At 39.6% G+C, this 21,827-nt stretch overlaps 2 protein-coding genes across 2 annotated transcripts in view; one reads left to right on the top strand and one right to left on the bottom strand.

The window, feature by feature from the left end:
* The window catches only part of LOC128744991 (uncharacterized), a 57,600-nt gene extending 37,782 nt beyond the window's left edge, over positions 1-19,818 (top strand). Inside the window, exons 3-5 of the mRNA XM_053842039.1 lie at positions 15,271-15,415; positions 19,102-19,457; positions 19,512-19,818. Coding sequence (XP_053698014.1) covers positions 15,271-15,415; positions 19,102-19,457; positions 19,512-19,570 — 560 coding nt within the window. The 3' untranslated portion in view covers positions 19,571-19,818. The remainder of the gene's footprint in view (positions 1-15,270; positions 15,416-19,101; positions 19,458-19,511) is intronic.
* LOC128745083 (SAGA-associated factor 11 homolog) lies at positions 19,575-20,807 on the bottom strand. Its single transcript, XM_053842067.1, has 2 exons — positions 20,329-20,807; positions 19,575-20,267 (listed from the first exon to the last, which is right to left on the bottom strand). Exons 1-2 carry the CDS (start codon positions 20,687-20,689, stop codon positions 20,086-20,088), a joined length of 543 nt encoding a protein of 180 aa, XP_053698042.1. The 5' UTR covers positions 20,690-20,807; the 3' UTR covers positions 19,575-20,085.
* Positions 20,808-21,827: the final 1,020 nt, after the last annotated feature.

The following is a 21,827-nucleotide window of genomic DNA, read 5'->3' as shown; positions in this document are numbered from 1 at the left end:
GATCCAAGGTGCCCGGCCGGTGTGCAGTCGACTAAACCACGTTCAAAGTGCAACTGACACAACTCAACCTGAACCACTGCAGCAAGGCTCAGCAGCTATTACACCAAGCAGTTTCTGAGTCAGCAATAGACATTGCCATCATCTCGGACCCATATCACGTCCCTACCGGAAACGGCAACTGGGTCTCGGTTGACAAGCAGGTTCCCGGTTCAAGAGGTTGTGTCAACTGCAGACGAGGGATTTGCGGTTGCCAAAGTGTTTGGAGTGTTCTACTGCAGCTGTTATGCTCCGCCGAGTTGGTCTATCGAGCAGTTTACGCGGATGGTAGACCAAGTATCAGTTGTGCTGACTGGTCTAAGGCCGGTGTTTGTGGCGGGCGACTTTAATGCTTGGGCGGTAGAGTGGGGCAGTCGTCGCACGAACCATAGGGGTCGGATTCAGCTTGAGACTCTGGCGAAGCTTAACGTAGATCTGGCCAACGTCGGCACCACAAGTACCTTCAATAGGAAGGGTGCGGGGTCAGAGTGGCAACTAGATACGAAAAACAAATTCCCTGATTTTTCCAGGTTTTTCCCGGTGTTTAATAAAATTCTAGGTTTCATATTGCGATAGAATTTTTAACTGAAAATGTGTTTCGATCATTGGTATTTGAATTGTTTATCAATCTACGAGGTATTGAGAATAATTTCCCCACCTACTCTATTTCCCTAGGCGAATTCTTCAATCACTTTCTCTTATTCTGCCTACCAGCAAATTATACTCCTCCCGTAAGTTCCTTATCTGTTCTTTTTCCCGCGCAAGTTTATTCGCAAACTCAGGCGCAAGCGGAGCCCATTGCGGCTAGCTCTCGAACCCGCTGTGGCGCTTTTCCTGCCAGCCACGCGGAAATGTTCATATGTTTAATTTTCGTTCTCCGAGCCATAAGCCATGCAAAAAAGCAGTTTAATTGAGCTAATTTTTAATTTTACTTTACCACTGGTGGCTGTTCTACTTTCTGACCAACGCTGCTTATTTCACTTTGCGTGGTTTGATCGGGATTTACTCTTCCGGGTCCAAGCTAGAGCCATAAATTCGTAATGTGGAAGGTAGGGTCGCTACACCCGTATTGCGGTTACAACTTCTAACATTCAACTGTATGGCAAGTTTATGCACTGCTGTGAGTCAGTGGAATTTCTCCAACATTTTTCTCGAAAACCAAATTTCGCTGCGGTGCCACTGGCATTTACTTCGATGTTCTGCGAATTATGTCACATGCCGCAAAATGTCCGTCCTGAAACTTCAATGTCATTCGATTCGACATTGACTAACGCCAAACGAAACGCACAAAGTGAGTGCAAACTAAATTTGTTATATCACTTCACTTGCCTCGCAGAATAAGGCCCTTTGCAAAACACTGAGCTAATTATCGATAACCCAATCTATCGCTTGTGTGCCGTACTTATTTATCTATTTCTAAGTGTTCTTGACTCAATGACTCGATCATTGGGGTTGTTTGAAAAATTCCCTGATTTTGTTAAAAATTCCCTGATTATTCCAGGTTTTTCCAGGTAATTTCAAATTCCCTGACAATTCCAGGTTTTCCAGGTTTTTCCAGGTAGTTGCCAAGTCTATCATCGACGTAACTTTCGGCAGTCCTGGTCTGATAGGAGACTGGAGGGTAGACAATGGCTACACTCACAGTGGCCATCAGGCGGTCCGCTATGGTGTCGGTCAGATAACGAGGCGGCAGGCGGCGAGTACAGCCGACACTCCAACCACCCGTGGATGGAAGACATCATACTTCGATTCCAAAGTATTTTTGGAAGCGATCCGAAGAGAGTGCGGTGATCGCGGTATGCCCGATCCGAACGCTGATCATTTGGTTGAGGTACTGTCGCGAGCGTGTGACGCTACCATGCCTAGGAAAGGTCGACCTAGGTAAAAGGTTGAAAGGATGAAAGGTTATGTGCTGGTGCCAATGCGAAACCGTGGGGTGATGTCTACAGGGTCGTAATGGCAAAGACCAAGGGCGTGATGCAGAGATGCTGGAGCGGATCATCGAGGGCCTCTTTCCATGCCACGAGCCAAGGCCCTGGCCTCAGGCCGCTGAGTCGTCTCACGGCCGACGTTCCAGTATCTGAGACCATAGCGTAAGATGATCGGCCTCTCAGCCGAACATCCAAAGTAACGTGAGCAACGGCGATTTAGAGGTCGGGGAGGAGGCGACGGTTACGAACGAGGAACTCATTAAGATCGCTAAATCCCTAAAGGTGAGCAAGGCACCGGGACCAGATGGAAATTCGAATTTGGCCATTAAAGCGGCTATTTTAGAGGCTCCCGAATTATTCGAAGTAGTAATGAGTAGATGCCTGGAAGATGGCCACTTGCCGAAGCCGGGAAAACCTCCGGATGTCCCCTCGTCATATAGGCCGATCTGTCTACTCGATACTGCCGACAAGGTGCTGGAGAGGGTTATCCTTAACAGACTCGTACAGTACACTGAGGGTACAAAAGGTCTGTCAAGGAACCCATTCGGCTTCCGAAAAGGCAAATCTACGGTGGATGCCATCTTGTCTGTCACTAAGACAGCCGAGGTGGCAATCCAACGCAAGAGGATAGGTATCCGCTATTGCGCAATTGTCACGCACGACGTGAGAAATGCGTTTAATAGCGCTAGTTGGTACTCCATAGTCAATTCGCTTCGGCACGTCCAAGTGCCGGTGTCGCTGTATAGGATTTTGGAAAATTATTTCTTTATTATATTATTACAACACGGAGGAGGGTCAGAAGTGCGTTCCAATCACCGCAATGGCTCCGTAAAGGTTCCACACTGGGCCAGGTGTTGTGGAACGTCATGTATGACGAGATGTTAAAGCTAAAGTTCCAGGTAGGGGTTGAGATTGTCGGCTTTGCGGATGACATCACCTTGGAAGTCTACGGTGAATCTATCAGAGGGGTTGAGTTGACGGCTGCCCACTCTATAAGCATTGTCGAAGATTGCATGCGCTCCAGGAAACTGGAGCTAGCGCATCATAAAATGGAGGTTATTGTGGTGAACAACCGCAAATCGGTGCAGCAAGCAAATATCAGCGTCGGGGATTGCACTATTTCGTCAATGCGGGCCTTAAAACTCCTGGGAGTCATGGTCGACGACAAGCTCAAGTTCGGGAGCCACGTCGGCTATGCCTACAAGAAGGCTTCCACAGCTATTTCGGCATTGTCTCGTATGATGTCTAATAGCACTGCGGTATATGGCAGCAAGCGAAGGCTATTAGCCAACGTGGTCCAGTCCATACTTAGGTATGGCGGACCGGTGTGGTCATCGGCGTTAGGAACCAAAAGCTACCTGATGCCTATTGGCATCATCATCATTGAGGACGTTGAGTGCTCCAACCAACGTGGAACTAGAAACATGCGGAGTACCACAATATCGGCCTCGATAACCACATGGCAGCGGGCATGGTCTGATTCCACAAAAGGCCGGTGGACACACCGACTTATTGCGGAAGTATCCGGGTGGGTCGACAGGCGCCATGGCGAAGTCACCTTCCACCTGACACAGATTCTGTCAGGGCCTGGTGGTTTTAGACAGTATCTGCACAAGTTCGGGCATGCGGAGTCCCTCGCGTGTCCCGAATGCGTGGATGTAGAAGAAACTGCAGAACATGTTTTCTTTATATGCCCTCGTTTCGTGGGCGCGAGAAGCAACATGCAGGCAGTGAACGGACAGGGCATTACTTCGGATAACTTAGTCCAAAGGATGTGTTCTAGCTCGGACGTCTGGGGAGCGGTCAATGCGGCAGCTACCCAGATTGTACTTGAGCTACAAAACCGCTGGAGAGCCGATCAACGGCGAGTAAATAGCCTAACTACCATAGTCCAGTAGTTATCTAAGAGTGTGCGCTAAGCACAATAGCCCCTCCCTGAAGTAATACCGATAAGGTGGTGCCAGGGGAGATTGAGGCTGGAGACTCGAGTAGGGGTTTAGTGGGTCTGAATCCTCACGCCCCATTAGGGGGGCGGGATACCAAACCCCACTCCCTGAGTTGTCTTCTCAGGTGTCTGATAGTACCGTATCTTCTAAGGTGCTGAGTAGATGGCCTGCAGAAAAAAAGAGAGGAAATGCTTATCAACTTAGGTACGACATGCTTCAAAAAGTGCTTTACTGGTTTCACTGGACCTGGGTTTTGCTGTCAGGTATTGTAAACCAATTTGCAATGTGTGATTATCTATCAGACAAGTATCAGACTAATATTCTTTTCTTTTCCCGTGCAGTACAGCCTCTTGGTCGTGACCGGCGTATAGGCAAAATAATCCACACGACCTTTCCACGTGAAAAATCACGTAAATTTCCCTACAGGGAGTTACGTGACTTGCAGTTGAACATTATTAGAAAATATAATTACATCTATCTGATTTCCACGTAAATGCACGCATACTAATACAAACTACTTTGAATTCACGTAAATAGTACGGGAAAAGTTAGATGGAAATATTCACATAACTTTTCCCGTAATTTCGACGTGAAAATTATTATGAGTGTAGTTATATTGGTCAATTTTCAAAGTATTGAATCAGAATAAACTGTAGAATGACAATGTCATGCTACTCCCAAGCACTATTCAATTGGTTTTTTGTGCAATACTACTGGTTCGGCCAATCACGGAGTGCAACTACGGGCAATCTTCTTAAGCTAAGCTATATACTATCGAAGCTCGATATGTTTTTCAAAGCAAGGAAAAGTCCAAGATGTTACTTAATTTCGAAGCAAAAATAAGTTAGACCTAACAATAATGAATTACAATTAATTAAAATTACAATTACAATAACAATGTTTATTTTCATCTAGAATTATTCACTTACAATCTTTTGAGTGGCATTGCGATGCACACCAGGTTCTCTAGTGCTAATATATTTAAAATTTGTAATAAAATTGGGAATGATACATTTAGACTAATCTCATGTTTTGACGTAGAACTACGTCTTACGGCAAGTTTTGAGATAGGGTGTCATTCCAAAAAATCGAAAAATGCGAGCGTCACGAAAAATGATTTGAGCGCTAATAGCTCAGCGGTTTTCCGATCGATTTTCAATATTCTTACACCAATCGATTGGAAAATCTTCTAAGAATTGACCCAAATGAAGAAAAGTATGGATTCTTGATGTTGAACTATTGAAAAATTGAAAATGAAGAACCTATGTTTTACCAGAATTCTCGCTTCGTGATTGGTTGAAGATTCTTTAGGATGATCTAAACCTATACCAATTTGATATCTGTGCTTGAGAAGTAAGCCAAAACAGGTGACAAAGTTTCCTGATTTTAACTAAATTTCTTAGCACCGCGATTAACCTAGACCATTTTGATGTCCTTGCTTGGGAAGTACGCCAGAAAGAGTGACAAAACCTTCTCGTGCCAACAGATTTCTTACGAACGCGATTAAACCTAGTCCAATTTGATGTCTGTGTTAGGGAAATGTGCTAGAAAAAACGACACAAGTTCGTCGTTACAACGGATCGCAAATTCTTTACTGCGAGACGATTAAACCTAGGCGAATTTGATATCTGTGTTGGTTGGATAAACGTGCTACAGCTGTAGTGTTCGACAATCATCTCCCAACACACTTAAAAAAATTTACCGAACTTAGAACAGCCGAACGTTCGGTAAAATTTTTTTATGATGCCAAACATTACTAATGATCGGTAAACGTCGATTGGCACCATCGAAATTTTTACCGAACATTCGGCAGTTCAGAGTTCGGTAAAATTTTATGGAACGTTTTAAGTATGAATGCTCCCTTCATCTTCAGCTTCCGCTTCATTATCGCCCAATACATCTCTTGGATGGAAATGGGGATCACATGGTGGATTTGGTAGATTCAGCTCTTTTGGGATGAACTGGACTTCATTGTCATTGTTTCCATTGATGGAACTAGGAGGAGGATTAAGCTCTCTAAGAGAGATTTAGCGCCTCCTAGAACATAACGATTCAGTTTTTTTAACTTTAAAAAAACTTTAGTTATAAAAGTATGGGTAATAAAAACTTGAATGCATTTTTATTTTTAATAGGGTGACCCTTCTAGAAATGAGCGCTACTTCCACCAATAGTTCTCGCGTAACTTTTCAAAAGAACCTATCTAACAAAACGCTTTTTGCGAGTAAAGCGTGCGAGAAGATTGATTAAATATTATTTGAAAGTGTTTAAAGCTGAATCAATTTTTTTTCTATCCTGTCCTCTCCACAGTCAGGATGCATTAATGTACTTTGTAATAATAAAGAGATTTTGCAATTTTATTCAGAATTTATATTGAATAAGCCCAAAAAGTTACATAGGACATTTTTTCAAATGGAATGTACATTGGACATAATACATGGTCGTTGTGAGTAAGTTATTGTTGGATTGGTCATTTTGAATTTTTTCGTTTCATCGTCCCGGTAATGCGATATTTCCATAATACAATTTCAATATCACAATATTTATCATAGTGCCTGGACATATGAGCACTAACGGGGCAAAATTTCGTCTAACGTCCAAGAACATAAGACATTCGTTCAAATCACTATGTGTAATCAATAAATAATTTATCATCTTCTGACGGTTAGTTTAACATTCTTAACAGGTCTGATTGTTATGTTTAACAGATCTGATTCATTAGTCGATTGCATAAACAAATTTAACAGATACCAGCCAGCTATCAGTTGTGTGCTATGCGCTATCCTCAATGTAAGCAACATTGGTACCCTTTTGCTCGCCACGAGGCAAGATGTTACTCTGTAATTTACTGCTGAGAGATCAAATTCTTGTGATTAGACCGTAGGCACAGAACATAAATGGAAGTCCGAACGATTCGGCGATCAAAACTGGCAACAGAGTCTTATTTGCTTTTATTTTTCTTCGCACAGAAGCGAATAACAGCAATATAAGCAGAACGCTCGCTACCAATCGCATAGCAGATTTCATATGCTTTCGTGTGCATTCGTAAGCGTTCGGGTGTTTTCGTCGAAAAAAGTGACTCGCCACCGCCAGGTTCGCTAGTATCTGCAGAAAGTAGCAAGTACGTGTTTGGATTTTAACTTCCACTTCTGTTCTGTGCCGTAGGTCCACTGTTTGCCATAAGCTATATAGATCATGAGTTGTACAGTTGACGATATCGTCCAATTTTCCATCTTTCCATACGATATATAACAAAACGTATAGGGGAATGTCCCCGGTTGTGAAAAAGGTTTTGTTTTTTTGGTCATAGTTTTTTAATCAGATCATCCAATCTCGAATACTTGAACGCATTTGAAGGTTTGAAGATATACGTATCTTTTTACTAAGAACCTATTTTTATATACCTAAGGTCTATTTTTTCGCTTAAAACAGAAAAAAAAATTAATTTATAAAACAGAGTATTTTTTGGCCAACAAAAGTGTCCCCGGTTGTAAAACATTTAGCAAAAGAAAACAAAGGAATAAAGATGGAAAATATTATATAAAAATCATTTATTAACGAAAACTCCTTAAATATAAGGCCATTTATCCGTTTCTTAATTTAACTCATCCAAATCTGAATTGCGCTTAATGTATGTAAAAACAGGAAGATCAAGATTCCAAATAAGCAAATTTCGTAAATCGTATGCCTGATTAGTACATATTTTAAATATGATTATGATGGTTGAAGTATTAAATAATTTATTTTCTGGGTATTTAAAACAACAATTCTTTTCCCGAAATACTTGTGAAGATGCAGAGGATTCCCTGGTCTTTAGTAGCAACAAGTATGGGAATAACATTCCTTCCCATCCCACCAGGACCCGCATTCGGGCGTGGCCGGCGTCGGTATTGATTAGTGTGCAGGGACCTGATAAGGTTGCACAATGAGGAATAGCGTGCTGTCCCAAGTATGCTTTTTCCAGCCATCGTTTTGCAATTTTCATCGGTCCTAGCCAATAACGAAGTAGCAGCACACGGGTGGTATCCTATGCTTATGCTTATGCTTATTTTCTGGGTATTTTAGAATCGGGGAACTTTACTGTTTCGCAGCCGGAGCCCGTTCACAACTAGGGTCAATCATATTCAATCATCATTATTTTTTTAATTTTGCAAAACGAAACGAACAATACCTGGATCAGTTAGGTTTGCCCAAGGTACTTGACTCAGAAAGATTCCTTAAGGTGAAGAGTATATTAAAATTGGTTTACAAGTCATAATAGATCACTATTATACTTCACACAATTACCGTTCAACTGGTTAAATAGCGCTTGTTTTTTCTTTATTATTTAAAGAATAAACGCTAACTGAAGAAAGCATCCTTTTGAATAAGTAGCCGCCTTTGGTGCGTTCAAGATCAGATTTTTGAAATTTGATGTGCAATACACTTCAATACAAATAACGACCAAAATACAGATTGGAGTTTTTTAATTGTTTTGTTACTTTGGACGCTGTCTTGGTTACCAAAGCAAATGTCCAATGTAATAGATAACAGTGGAACATGAATGAATCAAAATTGTACATAGGATATTTTGCCTGCTTTGATTTTCTCCATTCAATAAACATCAATTTATATGGATGTTTTCGTATAATGTTTATAGGCATGTGATTAACTATAATTATCTATCAACTAGATTTTTTAATCTTTCTCACTTAGGACCGTTTGAAAAGTGACGCGAGAGTTGTATTATTGTAATATCTCCTTGTTTCAATCGCGGTAAGCTATACAGATCTTGTCAAAAAGTAATTGGACTATAATAAGTCTTACTGAATGGTAGAATCTGTTTGTAGAGACACTCCCTTTGGTTTTCTAGGTAGGTTTTCTTGCCACAGGAACTGATCCCTAGCCAAATCATACATTTTTTACGAACTCATTCGCTAAAGCAAACTTGCATCCGCTAGGAACCATCCCGCGAGTAGGAGTCTTGAAGAACTTGACCCACGATAACTAGCTGTACTCGACTTTCACATAAGAGTTACTTCCACGATCCATCGCGCTTCATCAACACCTGGTCGTACAACTTACATGCCCGAATTCTGACCATTTGCTCGGTTACACCTGTAGTCTTCCAAATTCGCCGCACAGTTTAGCAGCCAACATTCAATTTTTTCTCCAAATCAGTCTGAGGGATATCCTTATTGGGATTAGCCTTGACTTACCGAATGAGCTTTACCCGCAGTTGACGATCAAGGGTTTCACACCGAAGTTTGGTTTGCACTTTGCGGATAGTCGTGAGAATTTGCTAACATATTTTGTTAAAAATCGGAGGGGTTGTGTACAAGACACGACCGCATGGAGCATGCAGGACTACGTAAGTCTCTTTGTAGTGATAGTAGCATGTATTCACACATGCAATAATACGATTCTTCAAGTACATCATGCTACTTGCAGCATTTGTTGACACTAACTGCAGGTTTTGAAATTCAAACTTTTGCAAGTCAATTTTTTACATGTTTTTATTCATTTTTATGATATTTCACTATATAAGTAAGTTAAAGTTTTTTGGAAAATGTATTGTATCTGACGTCAACTCGGTATAAGGAGTTGACGGTCAAATAAAAATTGACATCACTACGGATCCCTCCTGCCTTGCCTTGTCCATCAGTTTCGAAAGAAATTAATCTGAATGTAATGCTTGACTATTGTAACTATGTAAAGAATTGCAGACAACTAACTGACGCAAAGCAGTAAATGAAACATTCAATACTATTCTCCGATAAGAGAGTCGCTGATTTTCCTCGCTTTGAGAATTACTGCGTCACGTCACATGCACAAATATTCCTTCAGCCCTGTTTCCGAGCAAGACAACAGTTCCGAACAAATTCTTGCAGTATATGGATGCAATCAGGCAAAAGGAAAGGGTGGCCGCTCACTTTTCTATTAAGTCTCACTTTCAGGACATCAAATTGGACGAGATTTAATGTTTAAACGATAACACCGATTGAAGAAGAGGGGTGGTTTGGCATTCTGGCATACTTCCCAAGCACAGATATCAAATTGGTCTAGGTTCAATCGTCGCAAAGAATCTTCGACCTGTTTGGCCGGGGAGATGTCACTTTTGACGTAGGACTACGTCTTACGGCAAGTTTTGAGATAGGGTGTCATTCCAAAAAATCGAAAAATGCGAGCGTCACGAAAAATGAAAGGTTTTGAACGCTAATAGCTCAGCGGTTTTCCAATCGATTTTCAATATTCTTACACCAATCGATTGGAAAATCTTCTAAGAATTGACCCAAATAAAGAAAAGTGTGGATTCTTGATGTTGAACTATTGAAAAATTGAAAATAATGAACCTATGTTTTACCAGAATTCTCGCTTCGTGATTGGTTGTTGGAAATGACGTCATCAAAGTAGAAACGCGTTTTCACGCTTCGGCTTATAATTCAGTCAATTTTCAATAGATTTCTAAGATATTTACACCAATTGATCGGGAAATCGATTGAAAATATTGAAAATATAGAAAACTATTGATTTTGTTTTTGAAATTGAATTTGAAAAATTGTTGTTTTTGAATTGATTTTGAAAATTTTAATTATTTTCATATTTTTGCCTTCCCTCGTCAGTGCTTCCCTAGCACGGATGACAGAAATATATACGATATAAGCTATGGGTTAAGCTTCCTTATGATTGTATTTAATTTACGCCCTATAGAATCCGATCGAAAATTGTTGAGCTTCAGCTGTTGCTGCTTCCCACGGATAAGGCAACGAAGACATGCAAATTCACCAAGCGAGGTGTTGGAGCTGGAGCACTCAATGATCGCTGCCGTGATGGAATATCTGGCGACAGGAGTTCTGGAATTGGGAGGACATATGCTGCTCGCGACAACGAAACGATCAGAATTATCGTCACTTGCAGCTGGCCATCCGCAACAACGAAGGGTTGAACAAATTGCTGTCCCGTGTCACCGCTGCTATGAAAAGTGTCTTTTCGAACATTCAAACTGTTTTGTTGCTGCCCAAGAAGACGGAAAAGAAGGCGTCGAAAAACCGTTCTTTTAAGAACGAAACATGTGTTCATGAAGATTTGAGGAATTTTCACTAACAGATTTATATTCTATTTAATTTAGATTGATCTGATTGTTCGCTTCTTATCAAATAATTTTGACCGATCACCTCGTGGTTTTGTTCGCTTGTTGCTGGTGGTTCATTTCGTTGCCGTGATGGCATAGGTGCACTATGAGATATCAGGCGGACAAAAATCAGAAAATTGACTTTCACTAATCCGCTTAATGAACATTTCTATTGATAGCAAACACTTCAATTAAGAAAAATCCAAAATAGCAAGTCTCTAGTCGATGTTGTTTCTGAGATAGAGGCTGTCAAAGTTGAAAAACGATATGACATATACGCTTTTTGCCATTCAAACACGTTTACTTTCAAATCAATTTTTGAACACTATTTCCAAAATTAAATCTTATGTATTATATATCATTAGAAAGGTAATGAAATGAGCTTTCCGAAAAATAAATGGTTTAGACGGCTGGAGAAAAAATTATAATAATAAAAAGCATGAGAAGAAGGAAAATATAAAAAAATAAGAGAATGTTCTGCTTTCTTAGTCGAGAACTTTTTTTCTCCAGATATCTCCAGGTTAATTCCTCCTTCTGGGTTAAATCTCAGGTATATACTGTCAACTTATGAAAGAATTACGTGCCACCATGCGCCACTCTGGGAAATATAGTGTTTTGAAAATTTCTAGTCACCATGGGAGATTTCAAGATAAAATATATTTCCAGCGAATAACACACCCACACACACACACACACACACACACACACACACACACACACACACACACACACACACACACACACACACACACACACACACACACACACACACACACACACACACACACACACACACACACACACACACACACACACACACACACACACACACACACACACACACACACACACACACACACACACACACACACACACACACACACACACACACACACACACACACACACACACACACACACACACACACACACACACACACACACACACACACACACACACACACACACACACACACACACACACACACACACACACACACACACACACACACACACACACAGCTAACTGATCAACGTGAAATTATGTCATCAGAAGAAGCATTTAGTATAATCATATTTAGAAACTGGGTTAAACAGATTTCAATATGAAGTAATTCATAGGGAGTCACCATCGAGATTTCCTCCATACAACGTTAATGGAACTATGAAGAAAACATGCGCCCCGAATTTCGTTCGTTTTAGGCTAGGTTTTCCCGTAGTGCTAATAAAGCCATTTTGAAAATTTCTTCGAAGTTTCGAATAATTTCAAAAGTGAAATACCATAATAATTTTACCAGTGAAATGCATTATATCGCACAAATAAATAGCACAATTAAATAATAGAACTATAAAAAATTTTACGAAATTATTACTTTTATTTAAATACATACAAAAATATCCAGAACATCAAAATTTATTATGTTGATTCTATGTTGAAAATGCATCTTTTTCATTAAAATACATTATCTAGTCATACAAATGTCCGGAAGCTTCAGGTAAACGTATTTAAACATACTTTTACTAGCAATTCAGATAGAATAACGCATGCCCCGGATATTCAAAACACCATATCTGTCAAACTACCAATATTGTCTTTTCTAGTTAAGTGATTCTTATGTAGAATTTGTCTGGGGAACATTTTGAGCATATTTATTTGAAAATAAAATTGGGGGTGTTTTGAGATATTCGCATTTTTGGTTTTAAATTGCAAAAAAATGTATGATCTTGACAAATTAGATAAAAACTGATAACATCATACGATTGCGCGGTCAAAAACCCATAGAAAAAGTATATTGGCATGTCTTCACATCAAACTGTTGTAGAGATATTTAAACCCGAAAAATGACTTTTTTGAAAATCTGTAAAAAAGAAGGCAGCGCCACTGCTAGGGGAATTGATCAATCGGCGTAAAACTTCGGGAAATTGGTTATGGGGTCGGAATGAACAATTATGCCAACTTTGGTTGAAATCGCTGACTGGTCGAATCCAAACGTTTGAGATGGAATGATCCATATTAGTTTTTCACATATGACAAAGGTAAACAGTTAAACCCTTTTCAAAATATGTTCGTGAAATGTTTGAAAATGTACTCTAACAACATATTTTAATCATATCAACTAGAAAAACGTCAAAAATCCTAGAAAAAATTCGAAAATATTTTTGTCCGCCTGCTTGTATGGAAATCCCCCATAGTGAGGTGGCTGCTGAAGTCCTGGAATTGGCAGGAAATATGCTGCTCGCGACAACAACACGACCAGAAGCATCCCACGTCACTTGCAGCTGGCCACTTGGAGAGGTATTTCATCGTGATTCAGGACCATACACGAACGGTTTCGTTGATCGCATAGCTGCTGAGGCTTTCCGGTTGGTCCATTGCAACAAGCCGTGCCTGGTTAGCGGTTATCGGTACTCCAATTTACCGAACAGAGAATTACGTTAAATGCGTTAGTGCAAGTTTATTCAGCGGGGTGCTATCCGTATCTTAACGAACGGTGTTTGACAGTCCACTTAACGAAGGGCGCTATTTCAAAAAATGCAAGAAATAGCGCCCGTCTGACAGGTAGATTTGCTGCCAACCTTTGTCGAGATGTGCTGAGATGTTGGCAACAAAAACATGGCACCCATCGCAAGCCCCTGAGTTTATTGCAAGCAGGAGTTATGATAATCAAACAATCTGTTCTTTTAAGGCCCACACAACGATTGAAGAGTTTATTATATTTTCTTGCCCAGTTAATACCATAATTAACACAGTCAACGAGGGAAAAGTTGAATTTTTCGCCATTGCGGACGACCAACCAATGACGGCAATAAGTTTTCTGGTCACAGGTGACATTTTCTGCGACTTCCAATACGTCTGCAGGTTGTAAATGCTTTATCCGTGTCCTTTTGTAAGCCGCAGAAAAGTTGCGCAAAATTTTCAACTTTTTGAAAACTCGCGCGTACCGTCTACCGATTACCAAAGGAAAACGTAGAAACATATCATACACTCAAAATATTCTGCACATAACTAATGGTAAATTTCCATATGAAATTCCAGATGAAAATCATGTGCCGCATTTAAGCACAATCCGCTTAGAAATGCACATAAAAATTATACGGATATGAATAGTATGTGCAATTATACATATAAAAAATATACGCATATGAATAGTATGTGCAAAAGTTTCGCGTACCCATAAATTATAACTGTTTGGCATATAAAGTTCATTGACTGGGCACGTTGCAAAAATCTATGTGTGGGACACATAGAAATTATACGAAACGTTTTCTCAGTGTACAAATTTATTTACTGTTTGGTTTAGTTACTAACTTGGTTTCGTTTTAATAAAATAGATTCAATCAATTCATGGATATAACTCCAAAATCGGTTGAGGATTGAATGTATACAATGTTTCTACTTTGATGACCGTTACGGATGTAGCTTGTATAATAAAGAATCGTATTATTATATACATGGATACATCCTACTACCGCTACAAAGAGACTTACGTGGTCCTACGTCACCTATGCGGTCGTGTCTTGTGCACAACCCCTCTGATTTTTTCAATAGTGCGTACTTTGAAATCAATAGGTTTCTATATTGGGGTCGATGCGTAGAACGTTTTCCTATCGATAGGCGCAAAAATATTTAAAATTGATTGGGAAACCGCCAAGTTATTAGCGCTCAAAACCTATCATTTTTCGTGACGCTCGCATTTTTCGATTTTTCGGAATGACATCCTATCCCAAACCTTGCCGTAAGACGCAGTCCTACGTCAAAAGTTTTTGATAACTCACGCCACTAAACCTTTGGGATAATCCAGCAGCTTTGCCTGCTCCCAAGTTGACGCTGATGGATTTTGGACATGACTGTGTCAATCATTTTTATTTTCTCCTCTTGCATGATAAATATTTCGGAACCACATTAGTTTTAGACTACAAAAAAATATAAACCAAGCAGAACTGTTTACAAGTAACGAAACGCAGTCAAAAACTTGCATATCAGACTGAGAGCGCCGCTTTCGCCCAAATGAATTGCCCCAATTCTAAACGATCTAAGCTTTATTTATTTAAATTAAACAATTATCTTTATCAAAAACTTAAAACGATTTCTCAAACGATCAAACAATTTTAAAATAATCCGACTAGTTGATAAAATTTTCGGTCGGGAAAATCATACATAAACCGGGAAAAAAACCGGAAATTTGAAATTGAATGGCCACCCTGCGACCTTTTCAAAAAATATTAATGATACATTTGTTTTATTTTAGGTATAATCGATGAGTTGACCAGTAAATGGAACAACCAAGAATTTTGTGAATATTTGACATATACTCCCCTATTCCACGCGTTAATCGGAGTCATTTGGACGGCACTATTTGTCATGCACGGTCCTGGTGGAAAAGGTAACGGAAGGTAAGAACAGAAAGCAAGTAAATATCATCCTGATAACGATGCACGTGATAACCATATGACCTGGACTCAAATACGATGGGGACGGGATTATTCACAAAATGATCCAAGTACCTTGATGGATAATGTTCAGTGTTGGGCACAATTTCGATAAGCGAGTTAGCGTTTTCGCTAAATTTGGACTACATACGTTAGCGAAACCGTTACCTTCGCTAAAAATAAAACCTTAAAATCGCTAAAGTTGCATGAGAATCGGTAAATTATTCAAACTTTTCCTCGCCGTTTTTCATATTGCATTGGTCAAAAATTATATCATATAGGTAGAGTGACTATATAGAGTAAGGAGGGGTAAAAGTGCGATGCGGGTAAGAGTGCGATTCAATAATTTATTGGGGCAGATTCCGAGCAAATTTTCTACATTGGCATGGATGGGTGACAACTTTGACAGCTTGAATCTAACGAAAACTTTGGTTGCTTACGAAGCATAGTTGCTGAGTTATATGCAAATGTTATTTTAGGGCGGTTTTGATGTAATTTTTCGTTATATGGCAAATACGATATCAACAGGAGGATATTACTTATTGAAAATTTGTAGCAGCGTTTAACATCACTCACATATCTGTTTTGAAAATACGGCGAAAATGATTTACAAAATATATTTCGCTTTTCCGTAATTTAATCTAACCACGTCAAGCGCCTAGCGGGATAAAAGTTCGATTCACGGACGGGGCAAAAGTGCGATTCATGGACGAGGCAAACATGTATAGCTAATTATGTAAAGCTTTAGGCACTATATTACAGATACTAGAAATGAAAGATCTGCAGAAAACTGTGTGCTCTACAGATGTTGGCCGAAGAAAAACAATGTGTTTCCGCTGATGAAACAAAAAACAAACGTTTGGAAAAGTTTCGACCTAACGGAGGCTGCAATACACCAGCGCAAAATAGAAAAGGTGCAAATTGAGAATATTCCTTACCGAAACATAACGCAGATTGAAGATGATATGGTTTTGTTAGCTACTGCTGGGCTAATTTCATGGATTCTAGCTTCGAACTTTTGCCCCGCGGTATTCGCACTTTTGCCCCGCTAGTGGGGTAGAAGTGCGAATTTGCACTTGATTAGAAGAAAGAAGAATTTATTTTGCAAAACACTATTACCGCAGATGATTTATAGTTGAATGTGAAGACATTGAGTTACTGCATCACTATAAAATATATTATGTTGTTGTCCTTCTTTATATCTCACGAAAATTGATGACAACTTCAAACATCGCACTTATGCCCCGCCTTACTCTATAGAGTGGCGACCAGCTAACTGGCACTTTTATCTCATTTGCTTTGCGTTGATGAGAGCTAACATCAGGCGGGCTCAGGAGTCGTGGGCCCCACTGACAGCTGAAGAGCTAACTTGTGTGAAGAGTGGCGAGTATATGATTTCTCGTTTACGCTAACGCTAACATGTTGGCATCGAAAACATGGCTGCCTGCCAGCTACTTTGGTAGCGACAATGTCAAAATTGGAATAATTATCTGTCAGAGTCATTCCAATCGAGCAGACGACCAATCCAACGCGTATGCAGGAAAGAGAAAGAAAATAAGCATTGCATGCTTTTGGGGTGACATGTCGCCACTCTGTATACAGTCACTCTACATATAGGTATACCCACCCCATCGACATCTCTATATCAAACTGCAGTAAACGTCAGCGACAGCATGTCCGGGGCTCAAAATTTGACAGCGGGCCCAAATCAGATTGCTGGCAGTTGAGTGAAACGCAGTGCTGTCATGCTATCTCATTTTCGCACACACGAGATGTTGGCGGCGAAAACATGGTTGTCTGCCGATGGGGTGGGTATACCTAAACGTGACCATCATTAACAAGTTTTTATGCAGTTGAATCACCAAAAATGTCACTACCGTCTGGTGAATAACAGAGGGAGTTTTATGACATACCGAGAGTTTCACTCATCCTTTCCGGACAGGTCGAATCCAAACGAGTTCTGGCTGAATATAAAATTTCCAGCAATAATAACATAAGAAACAGAACCGATAAAGCATGCATTATTATTTGCATATATTGCACACTTCGGTGATCTCATCCAAAGCTGGAGAGTCACTTCTGGTGTGAGTGAGAGCACTCCTTCCGCTATTGACTTGTATGCGGAACTTTTCTTGGTGGCGTCTTCTTTAACTCAAGGATCATATCCCCTGTGCGTGAGCGGCGAATGCTCCGCCTGTCCGCGACCAGATCCATGAGTAGGGCATCTCCTCTCATGGCCTTCAGAACCTCCGAGTATTTCGATCGGTCGGTTTTCAGGAAAACAGCGTCGCCCCTTCGCTCCCTTCCCTGTCGGTTTAGGTGGAGCTTTCTTTTTGATGGAGCTTTCTCTTATTTTCTTCTTGGCCTTGACCTCGATCCCGTCTTGGTGCTTCCCGCTGGTTGGTCGGTTTCACCAACCCACTGGCGTAAGGGCTTTTACCGGTCAGGCGTTTTTTTGGTCCTCTATAGGGGTGCCATCCCCCGGGGACTGTCTCAGACGCTTGGAAGATGCCTTACCGCTGTTGGTAGCGTACTCCGTGGCCTCTTGGGCCGCGTTGCGACACGCCGTCAACGGGCAAGCCGCCGTCTGTACTGACTTCGACGCCTTTACGGTCCCTTTCTTCACCTCTTCTGCACGCGCCACGAGGTCGTTGAGTTTTGGTCGCTGCACACAAGGTTCTCCGAAGTATGAGCAATAGAGTGTCTCAAAATAGCAGTATGTCAGAAATCCTAGGGACTCACCCCTCAAATGTTGTACGGGTCGCACATTTGAGTTTTATGAAAAATGGCAGTTTTTAGTAATAGTCATAAAAATATTTTTAGAAATGTCAAAGTACGTAAAACAAGGTACTAAACTATTTTTTTCACAATCATTGAGATCTATACATCCATAAAAATGGTATGGTGGGATGCCTGGAGTCATATTTGGTTACAAAAATTTATTGAATTCGACAAAATTTTGAAATTTTCGAAATTTCATTTAAATAAATTTCAAAACAGGGTATCGAAGTGTCTCAGAGCAACGTAACTATACTATAAATATAGAAAATTTTATGACGAACAACTTTGCCGAAGAAAGTAGGGACGTATGTTCAAATCCCGCTAAGATATTTACGATTTATGAAGGCAAAACAAAACACATTACTGTAATTTTCAAATTTTAGCAGTTTTATGTGAAATAGGTAAATTTGAACTATTTATTCTAAACATCACCTACGCTTTTAATAAGAGAAAATATGCATCTTTCCCAGAATTTGGCACCAAGAATCACTTTTAAAAAGGGTTTATTTATTTTATTAGGTACTATGTTTAAGAAATCGTATCTCGGAAATTAGGTTTGCTCCAAAATTATGTCTAAACGTGGGTTGTAGAAAACGTTAGGCAGATAATAAGGCACGCGAGAGGCAAAGCCAGCGCACTAGAGAGAGAAAAAAGACGAAGCAAAATTTTAAATGAGAGTGCACTTTTATTAGATGGTTTTGAAGACTCAACTGTAGTGACATATGATATCAGGTACGGGTTTTACACACAAAAATCCTCATCCCCATTACTATACCTTTAACAAAGGCATCGAACACGAGAAGTGAAGTGCTGAGAATAGCTGCAGTACCCTCGAATAATCCGTTCTTTTTTTTGTTTTATACTTTCAGTATAATAGCTAAGCCGTGGAGAATCGTATTTCCTTCTTTTATCTTTTTCATTTTATGTGCAATTTCGGCTATGATCTGCGCTTGGATTAATAACGATGCTTTAAGAACATTTTGCAAAGAGTTTAACAAAGTGCAAATCAGCAATGAAATTGACTGTGCACAAATGATTTTTCAGTTCTCTTTACAACATAATGAACAGATTCGTCCAGATAAGAACTATTACTTAATTGCAATTTTCCCTTGGATCTGGGTGGCTAGTTACGTGATCGGAATAATAACAATGCTATTGCGCATCATATTGGTTGCAGATTTTCAATTAATAAGAGTCGTCATTTCCACAATTGACAAAGAAAATGGTAAGTGTTAAAATGAATTAGCCGAATGAATTTTTATTCAAATTTCTATTTCAGAATCTGACGGAAAGGAAGATATAAATATAAATATTACGAACGACAGGACAGCATCGTGAAGTCGGACATGAAATGATCGTACTAGAGTAATACACCTACACTTTTTTCACATAACTTGAATACTAAAACAAACAGTTGATGCAGGAATTTTTCTTTAATGTTTTCTAATATAAACATAGTTCTATAATAGTGCGAATAGGTCAATTCTCTTATAAATTCTTAGTTATTTTTAGAATTATAATACAATACATTAAAGTTTAGGATTCTCACGATAGCATTTCATAGGATTACAATGTTATTAATAAATATAAATACTTTGCAAAAGCTCCGATGCATATTTCACTCAAATAAAAAGTTAAGAGTGAACTATCCGGCCTAAAAACATGTGCTGAGCGTTCATATTGAATCGAATGGCAGTCTGAACTTGCCAGAAACCGGTATCGTGATAAAGGCTACATATAAAAAAATAAAATTATTTAGTCTGCTATTTACCCATACTTCTTTCGAGCGAATTTCTGGATCGTAGGCGGCGCTTCCAAGGGTTGACAGCAATCCGAACCTTTGACAATTATTTTCATGATGTTTTACCATTCTTTTTGTTCCCGTTAGTTCTGATTGTAGCAATTTTTTTCTTCCGTTTTTCGCCGGACCAATCCGCATCATCTTCGTCGTCTTCATCTGCTCCAAAATAATTACTGCCATCTCTAGAATTAGCAAGTCGACGACTGGCGATTCGGGAAGAGTTACGGCCCATTCCTTAAAGAAAATATTTGAAATAACTATGTATTTTCGAATTAACAGCTGCTATCCAACCTACCCATGCATTTCTCCAGATGAGGTGCAAATCTAGAAGCAGCTACAATGCGATTACAATTAGGACAATTGCAGTCTATTGTTTTTTTACTAATAGACGTCCCGAAAACATCCATATCTGGCAAGTCAACAATTGTATACGGTTTGCAATCTTCTGGTTGCCCTTCAATAGCTACACCGGACCCTGTTTTGAAAGCATGGTGAACTTCAAAAACTACTCCTACAATAGATTCATCTATCAACGATTCGAGTAAATAAATAGCGGCCTTTTCGCGTAGATCCGGATCACTCATGTAATTTCGAAATTCACTAAGCAATTCTGTTTCATCTGCATATTCAACATGGACCGCATCGCTATCACTCATAATCGTGTGTATGAAACAAATAAAATTAGTTCTTCTGATTAATAAAATCAACTTAATTCCTTCCTTTATAAGTATTATATTACAACGCGACGATAAAACGACGCGACCCACAAGTAGCGATCGGGTCCCGTTTTTTATTAAACAAATTTTGTTTACCTTTTGATTAGAGTGACTATATACAGAGTGGCGACAATGTCAAAATTGGAATGATAATTATCTGTCAGTGTCATTCCAATCGAGCAGACGACCTATAACCTATCCAATGCGTAAAAGGTTTTGCACAGGCGAGCATAACCTCACTTCTTTGACGTCTATCAGTGGTTTGTTTACATGGACTTGGAACATGGGTTAACAAGTTGAAACTGAATATTGCTTAAGGGCTTAACGGCAAGTCAGAAAAGCACAAAAACTGCCATTCCGAGTAGTTTGGAGGGCGACACTGCTGGATAATACGCTTTTAAAACGTTTAACTTCAATTTATGCATATCACGTTCTCCTAACAAATAGTAAACAAACCACGAGTGGATGTCAAATGGGTGAATTGCGTTCATTCTGGTTCATTCGTGACGTCACCTTGCAAAACCTTATGCAGGAAAGCAAGGGGTTTCCAGCAAAGCGTATCAGTGCGTAGTAATCAGAGATTACTTTTGTAATCATTTCTGAATTAATTAGGTAATCAAAGGTAATCAGTATAGTAATCAATGATAATCTTAAGTAATCATTGGTAATCATGACTAATTTTTAGTAATCATAAGAGATTGATTACTGGTAATAAGAGGTAATCAGCAAAGTAATCAAAAGTAACTTTTTTCGAAGGTGCGTAGTAATCACTGCTGTTGGAAACCCCTTGCAGGAAAGAGAAAGAAAAATCAGAGGGGTTGTGTACAAGACACGACCGCATACTGGTGACGCATCAGGACTACGTAAGTCTCTTTGTATAGGGATAGTAGCATGTATCCATGCTTGTAAATAATCATTCGATTCTTCATGTATACGTGCTATATGCAACATATATACATGCTACATGCGTTGTACGGAACATTTATCAAAGTAGTAACATTGCATACGTTCAATTCTCAAAAGATTGTGCATTTGAAAACAATTTAACAAAATCAAGAACACAAACTATTACTTTCCT

The sequence above is a fragment of the Sabethes cyaneus genome, chromosome 1, assembly GCF_943734655.1.
Source record: "Sabethes cyaneus chromosome 1, idSabCyanKW18_F2, whole genome shotgun sequence".
NCBI lineage: Eukaryota > Metazoa > Arthropoda > Insecta > Diptera > Culicidae > Sabethes > Sabethes cyaneus.
The sequence above is the reverse complement of the archived record's forward strand: the minus strand, read 5'-3'. Positions and strand labels throughout refer to the sequence as shown.

What these genes read in the sequence shown, in the direction of transcription:
- LOC128745083 (XM_053842067.1), bottom strand. Translation starts at nt 20,689, where the DNA reads ATGAGTGATAGCGATGCGGTCCATGTTGAATATGCAGATGAAACAGAA. An exon ending in TCATCTGGAGAAATGCATGG is followed by an intron (nt 20,268 to 20,328) that starts GTAGGTTGGATA and finishes ATTTTCTTTAAG; the next exon opens with GAATGGGCCGTAACTCTTCC.